This window comes from Plectropomus leopardus, chromosome 8 (genome assembly GCF_008729295.1).
Source record: "Plectropomus leopardus isolate mb chromosome 8, YSFRI_Pleo_2.0, whole genome shotgun sequence".
Classification (NCBI taxonomy): domain Eukaryota; kingdom Metazoa; phylum Chordata; class Actinopteri; order Perciformes; family Serranidae; genus Plectropomus; species Plectropomus leopardus.
In genome coordinates, this window is record NC_056470.1 from 31,207,045 (window position 1) to 31,230,731 (window position 23,687).

Genomic DNA, 23,687 nt, shown 5'->3' on the forward strand with positions numbered 1-23,687 from the left:
CAGCTCACGCTGTTGGTACACGCCTGTTCTGCTGCTCTGCAAGCCGGCAGTTGAGTTCAGGCCATCTGCTTCTCTGCGTGCTGAGTTTGCTCATCAGCTACAACTCTGTGCCAGCCGGGTTTTACAGCGCACCTGAAGGCATCGCCGAGTTGAAGTGTGGCCAGAAGTTTAAAGAGCAGAAAGGCATCATCTTTGAACTATTTTTTTATTTTTCTAATGACAACAAAACAAGCAATGATAATAGTAACAATAATAATAATAATAATATCAATATTAATTACCACTACAACTACTACAATAACTACTACTATCATTATCATTAATATCATTATTATCATCATCATTATTATTATCATCATCATCATCATCATCATTATCATCATTATTATTATTATTATTACACTCGGCTGCTATCTCTCAGCATTATGATTCTCTGCAGGCCTAATCCCTGCTAACATCGCCTCCTCCACTGGCAGCATAATGAACAGTGTAATGTGGCTCAGTCCTGTTGAACAGCTCAGCTGAAGGTCGCTGAAACGTGACGTGGCACTCTGACTGGCTTTCAAAGCATCCAGTTGTAATGAGGCGGCCAGATGCTCTGCCTGTAATGCTCGTGTCACCGCTCCATCTGCTCCTCTTGACATTGAATTACAGGATGTGTTTGTGAGGGCCGGGATAAGTCTGTTCTTCTTTCGCTGCCATCAGTGCTGGAAAGCTCCGCTATAGTTCATATTCCAGTGAGAGGAGGTCGTCGTCACTCTTATTTTAAATATTTATTCTTTTAGTTAAGGTGTGTTTGACCTCTCACAGCCATCAAAAACTGGAGGGAGGCAACTTACACCTTGTTCACTTACTAGGATCTGAGTCTGATAATATCTGCACTTCTGGCATCACTTAATACTTTTTCTGGCCTGTGAATGTGTGACTCTAATCCATCAGAGTTTAACATTAGATCATAAAAGTGGGGAAATGAAAAAATTAAAAGAAAACTTCCAAATTCCCAGAAACAGCACAGTGGCCTTAATGTGAACTACTGCCCTCGAACATTAAAGCTACAGTTGGTAGCTTTTATTAAAAATAACTTTTGTCATATTTACTGAAACTGTATCCTGACAGTAGTACACGAGTACTGTTTCTGATGGCGTTTGCTAGACGCCACTACGGCTGACGGAAACAAACCAATCAGAGTCGAGGAGTCTATAACGCAATCATGTCAATGACTGTTAAACTAGGCATCGCTGATGAAATATGAATCAAGATTCTGTTACTGCATTGCCTATTTATCACCTCAGATGTTTTCGCAAACATATGTTTGTGGACTGTTTAGCTGTAAAATGAGAGTTTGCTGAAGGGCGGTGCTTCGTTTGGCTCGAGTAATTTCAACATGGCACCAACGTTCTCATTTTACAGCTAAACAGTACACTAAAATACGTTTCTGAAAACATCTGAGTTGAGAAACAAGCAGTGCAGTAACAGTATCTTCATTCATATTTGATCACTGCTTCCAGTCCGCATTCTATCGGCCAATACCCAGTACCAACCAGATACCAGTGCTTGAAAAAATAAACAGCTGTGTACTACTAACTTTGAAATTAAGGCCTTGCATATTTTACGTGTTGCCTTTTTTTTCCGGTGGAATTTTCCAGTGTAAAACATTTTGTGGCGAACATTAAATTATTTTACCATATATCAATTCATTTTCGCTGTCTGCACAGCGCAACTCGCTGTGTTATCTGGTGAGTTTATTAATAAATTATGTAGAATTGAATCAGTGCGTGGACTAGCGTACTCAGCAATACCAGATTCAGCATTTTAGGTAGTGATGGAGGCAGATACTGGTATCAGTACTGAAACAGCTCTACGTGTTTGGTGTATAAAATAACATAAGAAATATCAACCAGTTTTTCCTAAACCGTAATGTGACGTCTTCAAATACCGTGTTTGCTCCACAGTTGATATTCAGTGTACTGTCAGCCACGACTAAAGAAAACCGTCGACTTTTAAGGAGCTGGAATCAGAGAATTTTGACTTTTTTCCCAAATAAATGACTTAAAATGATCAATTGAATATTCAAATCCCTGTTGGTGAATTTGATCGTTTAAAACTAAAGAGAATAACTGATTAATCATTGCAGCTCTACATGATTGACAGCTGCATTAGAAGATGTGATTGGCTGATTTACATGCGTTAAGGCCATTTGTTTTTACAGATTATTCGTCACACGTACGTCTGTATGGAAACAGAGAGTTTCAGCATAATAGCCAAAAAGTTATTTTTATAAAAGTTATTAACTATTAGTTTTCTATGAACGTTAATATGATGTGTGCAGTGACTGTGATACCTCTGTTTGTCTCGCTTCAAATGTGTCTGTCCTCCCCCCAGCTGGTGAAGTTATGCAGTGGCATGATTGAAGCTGGGAAGGCGTACGTCAGCGCCAACAAGCTCTTCGTCAACGGCATTCGGGACTTGTCTCAGCAGTGCAAGAAGGACGAGACGATCTCGGTGAGTTTGTAATGAGACCGAGTCTTTTCATCGAGCAGCTCTGTTTGAAAATTATAGACTTTATTGTGGTTTTATGTCACAGTTCGTGTTTTATTTAGTGGATAGGACTGCTAACAGCAAGTGGCATCTGTGACGGGGACTTTCCTCTTCTTTGTGTGTGTGTGTGTGTGTGTGTGTGTGTGTGTGTGTGTGTGTGTGTGTGTGTGTGTGTGTGTGTGTGTGTGTGTGTGTGTGTGTGTGTGTGTGTGTGTGTGTGTGTGTGTGTGTGTGTGTGTGTAAACCTGATTACTAACAGATTAGTAAGTGAGCATCAGATCCGGTCTGGAAACTTCTGGCTCGGCTCGCAGCACCGGCATCTCTGACTCTTTTCATTGCTGCTGACATTAAGTACTATTAAAAGCCTTCTTGGCTCCAACTGTAAGACTAATTGAGAGTTTCTTATTAAAGTCTTTTTCTTATTTGTAGTTTCCATTGTAAAAGAAAAAAAGAAACTGAAGCAGCCCTGCAATTAGAGTTTCTTTTCCTGTGCAAGAGAAGAAATCCTCCAGTTTACCTCAACTGACATTAACCAGTTTAATTTTAGCATCGCAGATCTTTTCATTTTCTCCCATTTAGAATCCATATAAATTTTGGTTTCATTTTTGTCAGGTTTTTTTTTTGCTTTTTCTACTCTCGGATACAAATAAGCAGCTGCTCTGGGAATATTTCTTTATTTATGATCTGGTTAAAGGATGATGATATTTTGTCTTTGCAGGAGTGCCTGGAAAAGTGCGGTGAAAGCCTCCAGGAAATCATTAACTACCACATGGTAAGTCCTCCCACTCTGCTCGAGACTGTCCCCATGTGTCCTCCACATACAGTGGATTGAGACGGAGCAGCAGCAGTGATATCATCCAACGTTTACTGGCAGTTTAAGGCCTCACAAGGCTCCCGTATTCCCTTTAGAGCCACACAGAGGGTCAAACTGAGCTGAACTGATTCCACATGGATTATTTCAGTCACACATCAGTTAATCTGTCTGTCTGTCTCTGTGTGACTGTCAGCTGTATCACATCTCAGAAGAAAAATGGCAAAAAAAGACACTGACTTTCCAGAAAAGCACTTACTTGTACGTAAAGGAGTTTTTTTTCTCATCAGCCGTGAGTCCGTAAAGCCCTCTGAGTCACATTTTAACTTGTGATAATGGGCTTTATAAATAAAACTGACTTGACTCATGAGACATCTTTTAATCAGGTCTCAAAAAAATGAAACTAAAGACTTTTGCAATGGCTAATAAAATCTTTTATAACAATTATATATATATATATATATATATATATATTCATTAATTTTCAGAATTTTTAATCCTTTAAATGCCAGGTTTTTGTCATGATGCCACTATGTTTTTTAGATGAAAAAACACGCAAAAATTGAATTATTTTCAGTATAATACATGCTTAGTTGTTTTTTATTATCACAGCCTGGGGTGTCAATGATTTGCAGCAAAATTGATTGTGACAGTGCACCTATGGAAAAAGCATGTATTTTCTCCATAAGCCAAACATGGTAAAAATGCTCAGGTGGAAAATTAGAAAAATGACAAATTCAAAGACAAAAGCCAAAAATGACACCCAGATATAATCCAAAGCATGTTTTTTGCTTTGATGGCTGTAGGATAAAAAAAGTCACTCTGAGTGGCACATTTTTCTTACTTAACAGTCTGAATGTAACAATTTTGTTAACACGTGTGTTTTAGACTTATTGTTGGAGCTGAGCTGGAAATTCCAAGATTAAACAAAAAGAAGAGTGAACAGCGCATAAAATGTACCAAAAAGTCCCTAATGGTTAAAAAAAGTAGTAAATCACTTATAAATGGGTAATTTAGCTGTTAGTTACATGTTAGAGAAACCCTTTATAAGAGCCTCCTTATTAGAAAAACAGTACTGTAAAGTGAGCTTGTGGATTTCTGTTTTATTTTCAAAAGCCGTTCTTTGCTTCGATCTTCGAGTGTTTGCATCTCGTCTCTTATAAAGACCCTGATAACATTCCTCAGACTCACAACCATGAATAACAATAACAATATGATGTTTTACTCATAACCCGCTCTGTTACTGTATTTTCACTCTAAATCTCCCCCCCGATGTTAAACAGAGCGTCTGCTTTACTGCCATCGTTTCCCCTCCCTGCCTCTGAGGCTCCTGACCCCCTGACCCCCTCCGGCCCCCCTCTGGCCCCCTGACACCCTTTGAAGTCCATTAGCTTGAACCCGTTGCGTGCTCGACGTTGCTGTAAAGTGCAGAGTGTGTTTGTGTGTGTGTGTGTGTGTGTGTGTGTGTGTGTGTGTGGATCACATTCCTTTCTGAAGCCAAACAAAGATGTGTCATCGCAAATCAGCCCCTCCCTCCGCCTCAAACGCTCCCAGTCTGTTGGTGGAGAGAGAGATCAGGTTTACAAATGGAGGGTTAATGGACCCGGTCGCTCAGCCAGGCGTGGACGAGCTTTAGCCGCTGGACAGTAGTAACCCTTTGTAACCTTGAGTGTGTTACATATGGCTTGGCACGTGTACAGTATGTAGGTGACTGTCGATAGCATGTCGCCAGACAATAGCGACCCTTTTGCACGAGTTGTAATCACAGCAGTGGAAAAGTAAAACTTTTTCATGCCTCAGTGCTTCAGAGTCAAAAGACAAGACTGAAGACAAGCAGGAATGTACTTTACAGGACAATAGCCATATTTTCAAAATGTTGATAAAACACAATTGCGAGATGACTGTGTTTCCATTGAGTGACGTTATGCGACGTTTCGGATGCAGCGGATGTTTAAAACATTAGCAGGTTTATTTCTATTGCAGGCGTCGCACTAGCCGTCATTATATTCGATTGAAGGTGACGTAGGCATCTTGTGTGAGCGATAATGGAAAAAACAAGTCACGTATGAGGGATTTCTCCACGATTTCACAGAGGAATTGTGGATTCAAAACTTCCATATGATCCGCTCAACTTTTGAAGAGTTATGTGATGCAATAACAGCTCTCGTAGCTCCTGCTGCATCATGAGGGAGCCAGTTCCTACCGACAAGCACATAGCCATAGCATCATGTGACCTGTGAAAGCAAAAAAAGTGTTTCCATTGCAGTTTTGCAGAATATGTCTTTTTGGCATTGCCTGAAATACAAAAACCTCTTTTTTCCAATTAATGGGACAGGTTTTTTTGACAGTTTCACACAAAATATTAAATATTCTTCTGACGCATGCACGGAAAACAATATTATGAAGATTTGGATCAGTTGTCATACTTATCCCACACTTTTTTATAGATATGTGCAGCACAATGCGAGAATCACGGAAAAAGCTTTGCAAAGTTAATTTCTCTGTTTTACTGGAAAGGCTTTTCTTTTGTTCCTTCTGGCCTTTTTGTAAATGAATTCACATGAGAGCTTTGGCAGTTTTAGGACGATGTCTTTCTGCCCAGTTCCAGTCAGATGCAGACTTCAGAGCTTCATCAGTCTGTCAGTGTTTCTGTCAGTCTGACAGATCTCCTGTTTGTCTGGTTCAGTGTGTCACACGTTCAGAGACCGTCAGAGAGTGTGGGTCTGGCCTGGGACCAGCTGGCCTCTTCCACTGTGAGCTCAGCTGGGTTTTCAGCCGCCTGTTTCCCCCCTTCTCGCCCTCCCTCCTGTCCATTAGAGCCAAGAGTCTGACTGGACATTAATATGATTGGCTCTCAAAGGTTTTCTTTGTGACTTTGATGTAAAATGCAGGGGGGGGGGGCGTACAGTAAGATAAGCACAACACTGAGGTTATAAAAGGGATTCCCCCTGAGATTATAGATTTCACAGATGATGATCTGACCTTAATGCACCCTCCTGATCCACCAATATTCAAGAGATGTATTTACATTTACTGCTGACATCCTTCACGTGTTCCTATTTTAATCAGAGAAGACACTGTGTGCATTTAAGTGTGCAGCGCTCCAGAAAGATGAGGGACTCCAGCAGCGCTCCAATGAATAAGAAATGATGATGGTTATTTCTGCTACTTGTGACGGATGTCCCTCTGTGTGCATGCTCCTGCTGCACAGCTGCCACTGCGCTGAAGAATATGAAATGGCTCCGTACAAATAGGAGCGCTGAGCGCCAACTGTCCTTGTTGCAGCCATGCTCGGGTGCCCTTAAAACGCGTAAAATAAACACATATGTTTACGCATACACGAGGACGTCGGAGCGCGAGCGATCCAAGACAAGTATAAAAGAGTCTTGGCTTTTGCTTCCCTCCATTTCCTGATATTTCGGCTCCGTTTTGCCAGTTCAGCGCCACACAACAGAACAAACAGGCTCTGTTTGTGTGAAGGTCAAGCCAAGTATAGCTCCTTTTTAGTTTAGCTCCGAGCCGAGCCTCTGCGTCTTCCAAAAATTTCACAATAGTTTTTTTTTTTTTTTTTTTTTTTCCTTTTCCAAAGCATCAACAGAATCAGGCCAACACTTTAACAGCCTCTGTTTAATTCAAGCATGAAACTCCATATGAATACTCCATAAATTATTGACTTATGTTTGACTCTCTGAACATCTATTAGAAATGAGGGGAGACTGACACAAAGATGCAAAGAGAGACTAACATCGGAGCTGCTGAAGGATTAGATTTAGGTGGAGAAGTCATGTATGGATGGAAGAATTTAGGTTATAACCACATATTATTTTCAAGTACATTTTCAGCTACATGCTGATTTTATTCTTTGTACGCTCTTGCAGTCGGCTGTACACGCTGAATGAGTTTTATTCCCATGTGAGATGCCAGCACTGGTGTCTCTGTTATATTTGGAAACTGGAAAACAAAGTAAAACACAGCAGGAAGGCGTCTCTGTCTGCAGCTGCAACTCTTTCTCGCTCCAAACAGACTACAACTATCCTTTGTTCAGAAAGTAAAAATATATGAAAGTGTGTCCTCACAGGGAGCACAGTGTCCTGACAGAGAAAGCGATACTTACACTACTATTTGTGCCCTTTAAATACTTTATATTGACAGCTATTGAAAGCAAGCTCGAAGCCCCTGAACAGCAGGAATACAAGGAGTTATGATCTGCGTTTCCTAAAGGAGCAATTCACCCCACGATAGATCAATAAATGATAAAGGCATTATATGATCCGAGTTATTCTCCTGCCACATGGCCTTTTTTTCATTGTTTGTACAGTCAGGAGTAACTTTATTCAAACACAATCGCCTGAATAAATGTTAGCATTGTGTGTTTATTCAAACAAAATATGTCATATATTGCTGCTGCTGGTCACAAACCCGCTTTGCTATTTTTCAGGAATTAAAAAAAAAACACACTGTTTTTAAAAGGATCCTATGGAGATAGGAGATTTAGTCACAGGCTTCTTTACATACATTTTATTGGTTGAAAATGGTAAAACCACTGATAGATGTGGAGCGGGAACAATAGAACTAATAATGAAAAAAAAATTGTGGAGATGAAAAAAAATTTGTGCATTCATATGTTGCAGATGTTTTAACAGCACTCTGATTTAGTGGCACTTGGTTAAATCTCTAGTTTGTAGTTTAGTGGCATCTAGTAGTGAGGTCGTAGACTGCAACCAAATGAAACTTTGACAGTTTTAAAATTTGTCCACTCTGGGTTCAGGTTCAGGTTCAGCTTCCTTTATTTGTACCCGTAGGTAAATTTGGTTTGCAGTATCAGGTCAGTTTTCAGGACATCCATTTGATACAGTTTTTCAGACACCACAGACAACACAAGATTCATAAATACCAATAAAATGCAAAAGCTGTAAATAAAGAAATCATAAACACAGGCTCCAAAATGATCTTCTGCAATGTGCATGTAAAACGTTTGGTTGAAACAGTGGATCGTGCGAAAGACATGCATTGATACACAGTTTTAACCGTAAAAACACAACAGGACATTGTGTTATTGTTATTTTTCAAGACAAATTAAAAAAAAAAGTTTTGCAATGGGGGCATATATTTATGCTGACTGCATCGATTTTCAGTATTGCCACACAAAAATATAGCAATACTTTACTCATCGATTTTCCTCCCACCTCTTCTCCAGAGCGCTCTTAAAAAAAGTTTACAAAGTTTATCATATTTAACTTTTTGTTGAACATTTGTTTGTCAGAAATCACTTACTTTTGATTTAAAAATCGTAAATAAATAGATGTAATCAATTCTAACCGAAGGCACACAGTGGCAACAGCAGGAAAATTACCTTTATTAAGAAGTTTTCAGTTGTTTGAAGTGGATTTTTCGAGCATCGATCTTCTTGAATAAAGTAAAAAACAGAGTTTTTCTCACCACATGTTGACAGTTGCTGTCTGATTTGACAGGGTGCTTTACTTGTGTGTACACATCATTAATTTGGCCAAAGATAATTGCTTGACTGCTTTCATTATATTCGTTTGTGTCCCAGCATGTCTGTGGAATGAGAGGGAATTAACAGACTGGTCGTCAGCACAGTGGTCCATTGTGAGGGCGTTCGTAGTCGTCTCATTCCTCAGCTCTGATATCAGGTCATGGAAGATGTGCCAGATACTCCTCACTTACCTAAAACCTCTTTGACAGTGTTTTCTTTGTTCGACCGCATTCCAGCTTCATTGTGTATGTTGACCCGTCTGTCTCTGAGAATAAGATGTTATGATAGTCATTAGTTGCTGAGAAGATTTTAAATCCAAACAATAAGGGGATGTTCATAAAGTCTGCAGGGCTCCTACAGACTTTATGAACAGCTTAAGATGATGGAAAATCCTGCATCCTGCAGTGTCTGATAAGTGAAGAATGATCATTTGGATAGCAGTTTCTCACCCTGTGTTATGCTGAATTCCTGAATAAAACTTTGTTTTTCTTGCCTGCCTCCACATTCAATGAAGACTTCAAAAACATAGAAAAGTCTTAATTGGACGTCATAGGGGTTTGTGTTTAACAACATATATACCATACCATATCAAAACACCTGTTTACACAGTCTCACACAACTCGTGCCAAATGCTCTAGTCCAAAGCCTCTTTCCCACTGCACAAAAAACCACGAACACCCGCTAACATCTGGCTCCTTAATGTATTGGGAACGGTTACAACTGGCATTCACACACAGGTTAAATGACTCTGCAGTAGTCACTGGTATTCATCACCTCCGGCTCCGATTGGCTTTGATGGAAATAAAACACCTAGTTGAACATGCAAATTTTAGCCCCTTTGCCAGCAAAATGCAATGACACACTGACATAAAATACCATCCGCCTCAATCCAAGCAGCTCTCGAACATTGTTCTAAATTATTTGGCACCGAGTTTTAAAGGGGAGACTGAATAAATAAGATACTTAAAAAGGGAGTAACCGTCTTAAAATCTTCACAGGCCTCCATGCTCCATGCAACCTGTCAATGAAGTCAAATGTGACACACAAGAAAAAAACACACACACACACACACACACACACACACATAGATAGAAAATAGTAAGGATGAGTTTCACTTTCAATTTAGTTCCCTGTCAGAGAAGCGATATCTCTTTGGGAAGTACTGAGCGTACGGCTGGATATATGAGACGTGGATTATACTTCATGAGTTGTGTGAGAGTTTGTAAACAGATGTTTTGACATAATGCAGTTGTTTTTTTCAATGCAGACCGCTTTGACTTCAGTACATCAAGAATTTTTCCATTTTTGGATTGGTCATTCATGAACCTCCAGGGACCGTGAATGTCCAAATTTCATGGCAATGCATCCAGTATTTCAAGATATAAGATTTGTTTAACATACCCATGCGAGAAATTTAACATAACATGGAACAAGTAATGGATATAAAAATGATCTTTTGGAGGGTAAACAATTCCTTTAAGGATAAACCTTTCAGGACCATAAATGTCCTTAATTCATGGTAATGCATCCAGTATTTTAAGATATTTTACAAAGTATTTCACAAACTCACCTGCATCACCATCCATACAGCCACAACATTATTGTGGCTAATTAAAACTTCACTTATGATGCCGTGTGTTGTTCATCCCGCAGTTGTTTCCATCAGACACAACCTCTGGCATCTTGTCCCATGAACTTCGGGGTGTCAACTTGCCACAAAGCAGCTCAGGAATGCTGCAGGCGGCTTTACTCTCAGAGGCAGGAAGTCTCACGGCCCGCCGCCACTCTCACACACAACAACACAAACATGGATGTGCGCTTGTTGACTTGACTACTTTTAAAGGTGGTGGTTTACATTGACTCTCAGTTCACCTCAGACCTGTCTTCACGGTGCCTAACCTAATGTTACACGTGGGTGTTTATGGCCGCCGCCCTGCTGCTTCTGTTTTGAGTAATCGCATGTTTGTGGGAGTCCTCGATGGCACAAGACTCACTTTCTCACTTGCGCTTTTTGAATCCAGGAGAACAGACTGACTATACATGCACGGTCAAACAGGGCGGCCTTTAAACACGACGCTCTCCAAAAAGCAGTTAAAACATTTTATGTGCTTGACTACAAAGGCCTGCTCACCTGTTAGTGTGTTGCAGGCGAGGTGGATAATTCGTTGTCCGGCGCAGCGTCGCAGGAATTCCTTTCTAAAGTGAAGTAGATGGTTTCTGATGTGATGAACCAACAAACAGGATGGGAGGGCGGCTTTTTTCTCACAGTCATTTGAGCACAGTGAGTTTATAGAGCAGTTAAAGGAAGTTTTAACCCACCATGAAAACAAACTTTTAGAGTTGGTGGCAGGAAAACAATGACCGCTTCCATGTCAGCCACAGTTTTATTTTGAAGGCCGGTCAAATTAAAGTCATCTATACTTGCATTTTATTCTGGTTAGGGACTGTTCATTATTTATGAGGGGGGAGGGGGTATTGCAAAATGTGGGTGGCATGTCAAATATTTTTTTAAGCGCTGGGGAGGAACTTGTGTTTTGTATTTTTGGCTTAAAGTGCTCCTAAGGAATGACCTAGCTCCAAAAATAGAAAATCAATGTGTGGCGCCAGATGATATCGTGGTGAGCCGCCTATTATGTGTGACAAACATAACCAAATCCAAGTTAAAAATTCTAATATTTCTTAAAAATCACTTTACTAAAACCGTTTGCAGCAGATCCTGGAAAAAGCATTAAATTCTTTACTCTTGCATGCATGACAATAGTGAAAAAACAAAGGTTTTTTCAACTCCACAATTTTGTTTTCAACTTTGAACTTTGAACTTTAACATTTGCAGATGTTTTATCTAATAATGTTTGCCGTGCCAAGTTACTGGTATAATTTTGGCCGCTGCTGCCGCTGTGTGCACACTGTGATGTGTGTGTTTGCATGCATTGTGTTGGTTTTGTGTGGTAGGACCAATGATGACCGGTTGTGTGCAGTGCATCCATATTCTGTTGAAGCACACACACAGCTGCATGAAAGATTCACATTTCGTTTAAGAAATTTGCTTTTGTTTTGAAAATAACCCACGTCTGTGCTCTTCATTGTCTCCAATGCAAATATTTGATGCAAATATTTAAAAAGATATTGTTATTTATAGTGGAGGGAGGGTTGTGCATTTTCTTCACTCAGGGAGGCTCAAGGAAAGATATTTGTAGCTTTGGGGAGGGTCAAGATGAAACTTTAAGAAAGCAAGTAACACCCCCTCCTTTCTTTAATAAAGAACAGTCCCTTATTGGCTCCATCTGTACTCCGCCTACAGTGGCATCTATAGAGAAAGTGTCTTACTCATCATCAGCGCCTGTAATCCCCGAGTTAAAACGCCCATAAGCTTAGTTTTATAGGACCTTGCAAATCTTCTAATCCACACACTCACAGCTGTAGATCCAATTATTCAGGCTGGATGAGGAAGCAAACCCTTTAACCAATCTAGCTGCTCAGTTTGTGGTGATGATAGCACATGTGCTCTGACTGTTTGTCCGAGTGGGTGTGCACCCTGCTTTGGATGCAGACTCTGCAGTGTCACATTGTACCAAAAAAGCCTCCTCTCCTCCCTCACACTCTCGTCCTCCCTCCCTCTCTGCCCGAGTGACCTATTTAGCAGCAGCAAGCAGCAATCACAGAGGATGTGCTCAGAGGGCGAAAGAGAGGAGGGAGGGATCTTGGATGTAAAACACCTAAAAGAAGGCAGGGTGTTATTGTGTTGGAGCGGGTGCAGTTTAAGTCAGAGTGACATTCATTCATTCACCATTCATCCCAGCAGGCGTTAAAGGCTGATTTGCATCGTTTGCATGCATCACGTGGAAATAGTCGTGCTTTGTCGCCCTCTGTTGGTTAGATACTCATTGTCAGTGGTGTGACTGTTTTTTTCCCTCCAAAAGTCTTCACCCTTTGATTGAGAAATGGCAAAATGTACGAGTCTGTGTGGAAAATATTCATTATTTTTCAGTTTTTTTTGTTCTGTATTTGTTTAACATAAATAAGAAAATAATCAAACAAAAGTTCTTCTTTACTGTTTTTTAGTAGTAACTGCAGCGGCCAAAAAAATAAATTGTTTTGATAAGATTATTTTCATTCATTTTTAAATTCTGCGGTTATTTTCTTGATTCATCTGTTAGTTATTTTCTCAGTAAAATGTCAGATAATTCTAGAAATTCTCCATCATAACCTCCAAAAGCCAAAGGATGATGTTGTCAGATTGCTTTTTTTGTTTGTTTGTTTGTTTTGTTTTTTGACCAGTAGTCCAAAACTGAAAGACATTTAGTTTTCTATCACAAAAACTCAGAGAAAAGCAGCAAATCCCCACATTTGATGAGCTAGAATGGGGTAACATTTGGCTGAGAAATCACTTGTCTCAATACTTTCTGTTATCACATCAGTTGACGCTTCGCTTTAAACGGTAGTCTAGGCTTCGTAGCCAAGGTTACGGAAGCTGCTGCAGAGCAAGCCGAAAACCAATCCACTAACTGACTGATGCCTCGGGGTGTGTATTTTTTGTGTTGGTTGTGTTTTTGTATTTTTATGCACTCTTTGATGTCTTTTGATAATGGTGGTGTGTGTCCATATGTGTTGACAAGTCTCTGTTTGCAGAGTCCAATTAAAATTTCCTCATGTGGATAAAAACGTATCCCTCTTTCTAAATTACTTTCCATTAATTGACTGACTGATTAAGTGAATAATTGTTTAAGCAGTAGTATTTATTATCAAAACCACGTCTCCTGAGGGTTATTAACACAGTAAAAACAGCCCTGGACCAGCTGTAGCGTGAAACATTTGGCTGCACTTTTAATCTCCGGCTGTTCAAACTCTTCATGTGTTTCAAAAACGTAATAAAGAGACAATAATGTCCGTTTTTTTCCATCTGTTTCAGATCCTGTTCGATCAGGCTCAGCGGTCTGTGAAGCAGCAGTTGCACAACTTTGTGAAAGAGTGAGTAAACGTCCAGTGTGCTCCGGTCAGGTGTCTCCTCAGAACTTTAGGATGCATAAAAGATTCAGCGCAGGTAGAAACAGTCAGGACCTTTAAAGAGCAGATGTTCCCTTGTTGCCCCAAAACCTTTTTGGGTTCTTTAAACATTAAAAAGGGGACAACCTTTTGAAGCCCAGATATGTTTTCACAGACGTATCATGAACCAGGCAGCAGAAGTAGGTTACCTGTAACCTCATGGTGACTTTGTGGCCGAATATTCAAAAATCTGTATTCTGCTGAACTGATCTGTAGTTTGTTTTGTGATCTGGTGAAATTTTACTGATTTCTCACTTGAATTTGTGTCTGTCAGGGATGTTCGGAAGTTCAAGGAGACCAAGAAGCACTTCGACAGGGTGCGGGAGGATATGGAGATAGCGCAGGTGAAGAACGCTCAGGCGCCGAGGAACAAACCTCATGAGGTGGAAGAGGCCGCCGGCACGCTCAGCATCACTCGCAAGTGCTTCCGACACCTCGCTCTGGACTACGTACTACAGGTCAGAAAAATGACTCTATGAATCCTTAAATAGGAGTAAATGTGTTCCTTTGATATATTCGAGCTATTGCAGCTTCCTCTATGTGACGTGATTTATCTTTATTTATATCTTCCTGTAAAATTAAAAGTGGGACAAGCTGTAACACTGGGAATTTTCTGAAAAGCCTCATTTTTAAAAAAAAAAATATTTTAAACAGCCATTTGTACACCTCCAACATTTATGTACAACTTTATTTGACAATTAAATATGGAAAAAATAGAATATTTTTAACCACCTACCTAAATTATTAAAATAATAAAATATTTATAATTGAACCCCACCCTCAGAAAAGCTGGAAAAAAACAAAATCTTGACTGTACAGAAGCATAATGCATGGAAAACAAAAATCTGCTCTTGGTTTTCTTCATTAACAAGGTAGTAACCTCGTAAGTTTTTAATTCAATTTTTTTCCCTTGATCGCTTTCCCCTGAAATAAGAGAAAATTATCCTATTAATTCAGAACGTAGCAGAATTTTTTTTGAATAAAACATTTTTACAGAATTTTGAGAGAATATCTCATTAATTCAGATTTTTTTTTTTTTTCAAGTATATGTATTATGCTTCTGTATGCTTCGTTTTAAATCAGCCCCAAAAAAGACAGTAACAGACATGTAACTGTTCATCATCCAGGTGGAAATTCATAACAGAATCAGAACAAAGGGCTTTAACAGTGGGGAAATACAACTCAACGCTGCATCGGCCCATTTTGCACAATTTTTCTTTATAAGGTTTGGGAGATGAATGTAAAATTAGGCAAAGGTTTTATTTTGCATTATGTCTGGTACAGCCCCTATCATCAACTTCAATTTAATTTTCCATCTGCTGTCGATTCACCGAAGTAGCAGGCTAAAATATTGCTATTGGTTACTGAGAACTGACTTCTCTTAGGGCCTGAATATTGAATATAAAACAACTTTCACCTCCGTGTTTAAAGACTCTTTGTTTACATTTTGGCAAATCAGATCATGCTGCTTTGATTTCAAGCAGTTGTTGTTAAAAGTTCACGTTGTGTCTGCAGGAAAAGACTGAATCTGTGGGCTGTGATCTCAAATTATAAGGATCAGGTTATGCACAAACAGAGTCATGAGTTGTCTCACCTCTTCAGAAATCAAAATTAATACTCAAAGGCGGGGTGGATTTTGGAGAACGTAAAATTTGGATGCTGCTTGAATTTCTTTATAGGGCATCAGAATGTATTCATATTCCCCTTCGACAGCCTGATCTCGCCTGTACAATCGGGGATTGACCGTGACGTTGCCCTGTTAGCCTGCGGCGATGTCTGCGTCCGTCCCTCTTCCTCTGTGACACATCCTGCTCTCTCTTCATATGCAGCGTGCAGTTTATTTTGCCCACAAGTTGTAACCTCGTCCTCATGGCGGCCTGCAGGGGGACAAAGAGACTGATTGAGTGTGATCGCTGTGATGGCCGTGCCCTCTTTTTCCATTCTTCACTCTGTCTGCTGGCAGCTTTCTCTCACTGCTCTCAGACACGTTCCCCTTTGAGTCTTAATTCAAAGCGTCTCGAGGCAGAAAAGGTCAGAGCTGTAGGGAGAAATGCTATATGTACAAGTGACCTCTTAAATGTAGCACAAAATGTTATTTAGGTTTGCATCGGTTACGATATACAATGCCACGGGGACTGTTTGTTTATGGAAGTGTGTGTTATTTACCCGTAATTTAAAGTATGGTGGTTTGCAGTAATGGAGGAAATATTCATATCAGACACTTGCGTAAAAGTACTAATACAACACTGTAAAATACTTTGCTTTTAAATATGTGCTTTTATTGCTTTTATTGGTTTCAGTATAAAAAGATTGGTTTATGATAAAGCTGAATAAATGGGTTTTCGTTTTCCTCAGTGATAGAGAAGCATTCAGATCCTCGACTTGAGTAAATGTCCTGTGACATTTATACTATTATATATTATATCGTTAGATTATTATTACTTGTGCATTAATGAAAAAGCAGGAATTTACGATTGAAGTTAGTCAAGACCAGCCACTGATCCTAAAAAAAACTTCACGTCTCAGATCCACATATAAAAAGCCTTAGCAGTATTTAGAGGTCTTAAAGTCAAATTAGATGAGTGTTAAATGTTGGGGGGGTTTGTGTATTTGGTGTTGGTTCTACAGGAAACATAATTTTAACAGGAGGAAAACACAATTCAACATGCTTGCAGTGCCCCTGCTCCACAGTTTGTTTTTTTCTGTGCAGAGCGGTAAATACAGAGCATCATTAGTGTCACTTTACACTACTGTTCATTTTGAACAGATATCAGTCAGTTTACTTTGTCTTGGAAAGAGTATGTTTTCACTTTTTGTGTTTCCATGGCATGTGTCGTCTCAAATTTCATTTAAACTGATACTACAAAGTCTTAAATTTAACTTGTTAATTCCTGCAGACACCCTTGTTGATTTTGATGGAGCTCATAATGAAAATGATAGTGATTCTTTTTATTATGGATGAATCTGCAGACTATTTTTCTATCCATCAATCAGTTTATCATTTGGTTTGTGGGAAAAAATATGAAAATAGTACAAACTTCAAAATGTGTATAAAAACATCATATTTTAAAGGCTCTTTGAGTGTGTTTGTGCAGAACTATGAATTTGTAGAGTAACAAAAACTGTAAATAAAACAATATTTCCCTCTGAATAGTAGAAGAAGTAGGAAATGGCATGAAAAGAACAGTCTCAAGTGAAGTACAAGCACGTCGAAATTTGTACCTCCTATACTTGAATAACACTGGTGGATTTTATTCAGAGTGAACTCAAATTAAAAGTTGAAAGTGTTAGAAAAAGTCTATGATTGTCCACTAGATGGAGTTGTGTCAGTGGTCTGGATGTCCTGTTGTGGAGATTATAACAATAATCAATACTGCAGACCATCTGATTTATTATTTACATTAAGAAACACGTCTGTCTCTGTCTGCAGATCAATGTCCTCCAGGCCAAGAAGAAATTTGAGATCCTGGATGCTGTAAGTCAATGCAGAGAGTATCTGTATAATATATTCCACATTCAAACTGAGGGTCATCTGCAGGGTCACAGTATTTCATAATGTTAAAAACACATCTGTCTCTGTCTCACGTAGATGCTGTCATTCATGCACGCCCAGTACTCGCTGTTCCAGCAGGGCTACAACCTGCTGGACGAGATCGACCCGTACATGAAGAAACTGGCTGCTGAGGTGAGCAAAGCGTCTTCATCAGCTCTCTGATCTGTGTCACTGTCCCCGGCGCTGTGTGTTGATTTGAATCGCTTTGTTCCTCATTTGAACTATCGACAAGAGGCAGTTACGTAATGTGTAGTTTGAATTTCCGCTTTTTGATTCAGACGTTTTGTTTGATTTCAGGTGCATTGTACCGAATAAAAAGCTTCCTGTCCACATGCAATGATAAAGGCTCTGTTGCAGTTCAAACCAATATTTTTAACGGTTGTGTGTTTTTGTGGACCAACGTGTTTGTCACAGCAGGTAGTCTGCTGCTAGAGAATCAATGCCTTATTACCAAACACTGACCTAACGTGTCATTGGAGGCTTAGCGTGTGTTAGTGGAAACTGTTACAGTCAGTTTCTCTGAGTCATCCTCACTGACCATCTTTACTGATAATATAGAATTATTGTCTCAGTTTCACAGGATGAACCTTTGCCTGGATGTCTCTGCAGAAACACTGAGCTTGTTTTTCTCTGTTTGTGACTTTCAGCTGGATCAGCTGGTGATTGATTCGGCCATGGAGAAGAGGGAAATGGAGCATAAACATGCAACCATTCAGCAGAGGGTGAGTTCCTGTTTGTTTTACATGGACCAAATAAAAAGGTTACCATAAATATGCAGGTTGTCTGCAGGTCTTAAACAGATAATTCACCCAGAACTTACAAATACATATTTTTCCTCTCGCCCGTTGTGCTATTTTATCATTCTTATTGTTTTGATGTTCGTTGCTGAGTGTTGGAGATATCGGCTGTAGAGATGTCTGCCTTCATTTCAAAATAATGGAAGTCAATGGCACTCGGCTTGTGGTGCTCAAAGCGCCAAAAAAATATGTTTGAAAAACTCAACAGCAATGTCTCTTTCCAGAAATCACGACCTGGTTACTCAAGATAATCCACATACCTTGTTGTGAGCTGTTACATGGAGGAACTATTTTCTCTCTGCTTAACTACACCCACCAACTGCATCACCGCACAGACCGAAGCGCGCAGCTACTGATAGCTCACCAGAGCTCGATACCGTTACAGCTCAGCTGAGGAGGACGCCATTAATGTTTACATCTTTTGCAGTCACGAGCCGCTCGTCCATGAGTAGCTGCACACTTATTTCTGTGAGGTGGTACGGTTGGGGGGTGTAGGTCAGTAGAAAGAAAATAGTTCCTATATAAAACTGTTCACAACAAGGTCTGTGGATTATCTTGAGTAACCGGGACATTGCAGATTTATTTTTTGGTGCTTTTAGCATCACAGGTGCCTTATAGCGTCATTATATTGGAAAGAAGGCAAACTTCTCTACAGCAGATATCTCAAACACTCAACTCACGCCAAAACAACCCACTACATAAAACCACAGTATCACTTCAGACTGGCATACATCTGCATCCCTACTCAGAAGCATCACCATCTTTTAAATTTGATTTTCCAGATTTTTGCATGCCGTGGCATTAGTTGTAAAATGCTTTTGTATCTGATCAATTGGTCAAATAAAAATGTTATACTTATTTTGTTCTGGACACTATAAGTGGTCCTGGAGCTTTATTTCTCAGGTTGACATCTGGGGATGCAAGACAAATTTCACTTTGTTTGTTTTGGGGTTTGTTTGTTTTTTCAGACAATAAATCAGATCCTGTCATCAGTATTTCCTTTCTCATGAAAAATGCCCAAAACGTAGAGGAGGATTTCCCTGCAAGGAAAGGATTCAGACATTTAGATCAGGACGGTTTAGTTTTACACACACATACAGGCTTTCGGCTGCGTATATTCTTCCTTGTGTCCGTTCTGTGAGTCTAACAGGGCGTTAATGTGCTCACATCTCACCTCCAGTGTCCAGTCTGCCACTTGGCCCAGTGCATCTGTTGTGACTGGGGAGGGATTAGACCTGGGCAGCTGGGAAGTGTTTGATTAATCCCCCTTAACAATGTCCAGGCATCGATTTAGGCATTAAAATCAGTGGAATTAAGTGTTTTTAAGAGATGATAATCCCACTGTTGTCTGCTGTAGATGGTCAGCACACTAGCTTCTGTTTGTGCTGATTGTGCTCTCAGTCCAGGAAAGAGCTGACTGGATGAACTGTTCAGCTTATGGATGGCGTTGGTTGGTTACAACTTTGGACCAGACCCAAATATCTTGATAACTATTCAATGGATAAAAATGAAACTTTGCACCGACATTGATGGTCCCCAGAGGATGAACCCTGCTGACTTTGGTGATCCTCTGACTTTTTGTCTGCCATGACCCCGACTTCAAATTTGTCGTTTTTAGTGAAATATCTAAAATATTGTGTATTTTCTCTTGGTACTCACTCTAAAAATCCATAAATGTAGCATTTTGTAGGGCACCTGGCTACTCAGTGGGTAGAGCGGGCACCCCATGTACACAGGCTGTGTGCTAGCCGCAGTGGCCACAGGTTTGATTCCAGCCTTGGCCCTTTGCTGCATGTCACCCCCTCTCTCTCCTCCCCTTTCACACTCACGCTGTCCTACCAAATAAAGGCATTAAACCCCCCCAAAATAAACTTTTTAAAAAAAATATATATAAAGCATTTTGTTATTAAATAATTCAGAGAGTCTTATTTCTAGCGGGCCGGCGTCTGGTACCTCTGTACCCCGGGATCAGTGACCATCTGTCAGACAGCGCCGGTCAGCGCTCGCCCTCCAGGCGCTGTTGGGTCTGTGCTGTGGATGGAGCCACGGGGAAGAGCCGGGTCACATGTGGGGCCAGTTATTGATCTGTTTTCATCAGAGCAGTTAGACACTAAGCTTCATGCACCATCCGTCACCGAGGGACGAGCACTGTCGTAGTAAATAAACAAGGTCAGGGAGTTAAAGCCACATTAAAATCTGCAGGGCGTGAAAATATTGTGTTGTTGCTGATGACTTTTTTTTTTTGCAGCTTTATTCCAGTAATCAGGACAATTAGAGGTGTTTAAAAGCTGAAAGATTATTGTATTATCTCCACCTAATGTTTCTTTTGTTCTCTTTTCTTCTGCTTGTATGTTGCCTCCATCTCCTCTCAGACCCTCATGCAGGTGAGTACCCCGAAATTTATTTTCCATCTTTTCATTTTCACTTGAAACGAATCTTTGGTTTAGTGTGTTAGAGAGAGAGGAGGGGGCAGCGTAGCTCACGGTGTTAGTACAGGACATTAACAAACCCCTTTGAAGTTTCTTCAAGCTGTATTCAGACTTCAAAAGCCTCGAGGGCAAACTGAAGAGCATCCTGAATCATTCATACAAAACAATTAGAAACGCAGGAGTCAGTCTGAGTGGCCTGTATAGACACTGTCTGTTACATCACCGATTGTCAGCGGAGGAAAGTGACTTGGCCAATTTTCACACCCACAGTCTAAAGAATTTGGTCCATACAGAGAAAATTTCATACATTTGATTTAATCTTTATTTAACCAGAAAAACCTCTTTAGATTAAAAATCTCTTTTTTAAGAGTTTCCAAGCCAAGATGGGCAGCAACAAATGTTAGAGACAGACAGTATGGAAGAAAAATACTAAATCCAACACACAACAGTATAAAACACAAAATTAAGTTACTGCAAGGAAGTACGTTAATATATGCTATAAGTAAACCATAAAAACAAAACAATTAAAAGACACTATTTACTGTGTAGATTCATGTTATTAAGACAAAATATGAAGTATGTTTTACAGATTAAGTCTCAGTATAAAAAGTAGCTCTACCTTTACCAGCTGAAACGTGAAAGTGGAGAACACATTAATGCATCTGTAATTATAATCTAGTAATTTATATAATTGTGAAATGGGCGATTTTGCATAGTGAGTATTTTTAATTATTGTATTTTATACATTGATGCCAGTACTCTTGTGCTTTATTGTAGCAGTATTTTTATACTGGTGGTTTTGCTTTTACTGAGGGAAAAAAAAAAATATATATATATATTTATTTCCCTCTATATGTTTTACTCTTTATACAGAATTTTTCCGAATCTGCAATATTACATGAAAGATTTAAATTCGAAGGTTTTATTGATGCACAAAAATGTAGCTCGTCCTTGTATTTTGTATTCCTTATCCTCTGCTGCATTTGGGACAGCGTGGCCTACTTTGTTATTCTTTTTTCACTCACTTTTTCTTTTTCTTCATCACATCCAGCATGTGCAACAATGTGTCTTGTGTAAACTTACAGAGGGCAAACAGGCAGCCTTTACTCAGTACAAGCAGGAAAAAAAAGAAAAAACAGGCGAGCAGAAAGCGAGTTAAAGTGCTCCAATTGTCAGTACAGCAGGCTGGGCACACAGTGCAGAGAAAAGCATCAAAATGCCAGAGCCATTTATATTTAACCGCAGATTTAATGGAGAAGTCCTGTCCAAGGCAGCCGGCTCCTCCCGCTGTTCTATATTTCTACGTTTACATCAGCAGCCCTACATGCTGCCCCCTGTGTGCGTCACTGCATTTATTTTTACTGCACAAACCTCAAGATAGATGTTGTGGAGAAAAAACTGTTAAATATTTTTGGTTGTTTGGATCTTTTTATGATTGACAACGACACTCAACATCAGGCTGCAGAGCATAAAGCAAAACATACATAACTGTAAAAATCCAGGAAATATAGCGGACACATACAGTACATAAAGAAATGCATATTTAATCCAGAAACATAACAAAAAAATCTCATTGTATTTTCCAGCAGCCTAAAGAAATGTGTTCAAGTAAATAGTTTTATTTAGCCAAACCTCAAGTATGTTAAGTTAAATAAGAGTCAAAAGCATAAAATCCTCACATTTGAGAAGCCGGAACCAGCAGATATTTGGTAGTTTTCCTTGTAAAAGAAACAAAAAAAACCGACTATGATTAATTAATATCAAAATGATTGTATCAATCATATAATTATTGCAGCTAATACATTTATATCATAGCAGTCAAAATATGTATGTTAATGCAGCCATTTTGTCCAAAACTCCCCACAAAATTTCGTGTGGAGAAGTAAAAGATGTATAATAAGGAGGTGCAGCTCTTGCTGTAGCTTCATTCCCACTGTGCAAAAAACCCACTTACACCCGCTAACATCTGGGTTTTTAGTATAATGAGAAAATGCACAATCGGCATTCACACCTGAGTCAAATAACTCTGTAGTAGACACGTGTATTTGTAAGGTCCGGGCCTGATTTGCATTGATGGAAACACAACACCTGGGTGAACAAGCTAATTTTTAGCCCCTTGACCGGCGAGATATAATGACGCGCCACCACTAATTAGCGTCCATCTCCTCCTAAGCAGCATTCAAGCTTAGATATTATAAATTATTCTGAGAGACTGGATAAGTAAGAGACACACCAAAACAACCCAAACACACAGAAAGGCATATTCATCTGCTGCAGAGCCGTGTACACAGCTCTGCTTTACTGCCAATGTCGATAAATGCCACCATGCTACCCTATCAAACAGTAACAGCTAATATTGCAGCACTACTCACTCCATGATGCATGTGAAAAATGCGTAGAACTGCTAAATGGGAAAATTCAATAGGAAGCACATTTTAACATAACACTGACTTACCACAACAGACCACAAAGAAGCTCGGATCACAACACAACGAGGTAGCTTGACTTCATTCTCTGCACTGAGTGCCATCACTCCACTCTGGTATCTTTAGATAGGAAATAGTGTTTCGCTGCTAAATTAATGCTCTGATGTGACATACTCTGACACTTGACATTTCAGCTCTGGGATCATCAGAAGACGAAATGTAACATCTCGAGGGCTTTTTGAATTTTCACATCCTCAACATCCCTTAATCTCATTAGAGGATTCAGAGAACTTTGTCCGAGTTAAAGCTCTCTTACAATAATGTGGTCAGGAGACAAGTAGCCATTTATCTGTGTTGACTTTTGCTCTTGAGGACTGCTGTTAAATCCCATTATTTAATTTAAGCATTAACTTGAGCCTGTCTGATCACCACGGTTTGGGCTCTCTGTTGTTTTGCTGTGGCGACTTTCCTTCACACTGGCACAATAAATCAAAGACTTTGGACTGATTATTGTATTTTATGAATATTGTCTCATGATGGGATGGTTGGTTTTTGGAGCTCTGTAGTGAAGCCGAAGTCTGTTGAGGATTAGT

General features: G+C 39.7%; 1 protein-coding gene across 1 annotated transcript in view; it reads left to right on the top strand.

Moving 5' to 3' along the window:
- acap3a (ArfGAP with coiled-coil, ankyrin repeat and PH domains 3a) overlaps positions 1-23,687 on the top strand; it is an 85,883-nt gene that overhangs the window by 41,398 nt on the left and 20,798 nt on the right. The window contains 8 exon segments of the mRNA XM_042491739.1: positions 2,383-2,502; positions 3,257-3,310; positions 13,756-13,814; positions 14,164-14,347; positions 17,320-17,364; positions 17,479-17,574; positions 18,090-18,164; positions 20,612-20,623. Coding sequence (XP_042347673.1) covers positions 2,383-2,502; positions 3,257-3,310; positions 13,756-13,814; positions 14,164-14,347; positions 17,320-17,364; positions 17,479-17,574; positions 18,090-18,164; positions 20,612-20,623 — 645 coding nt within the window.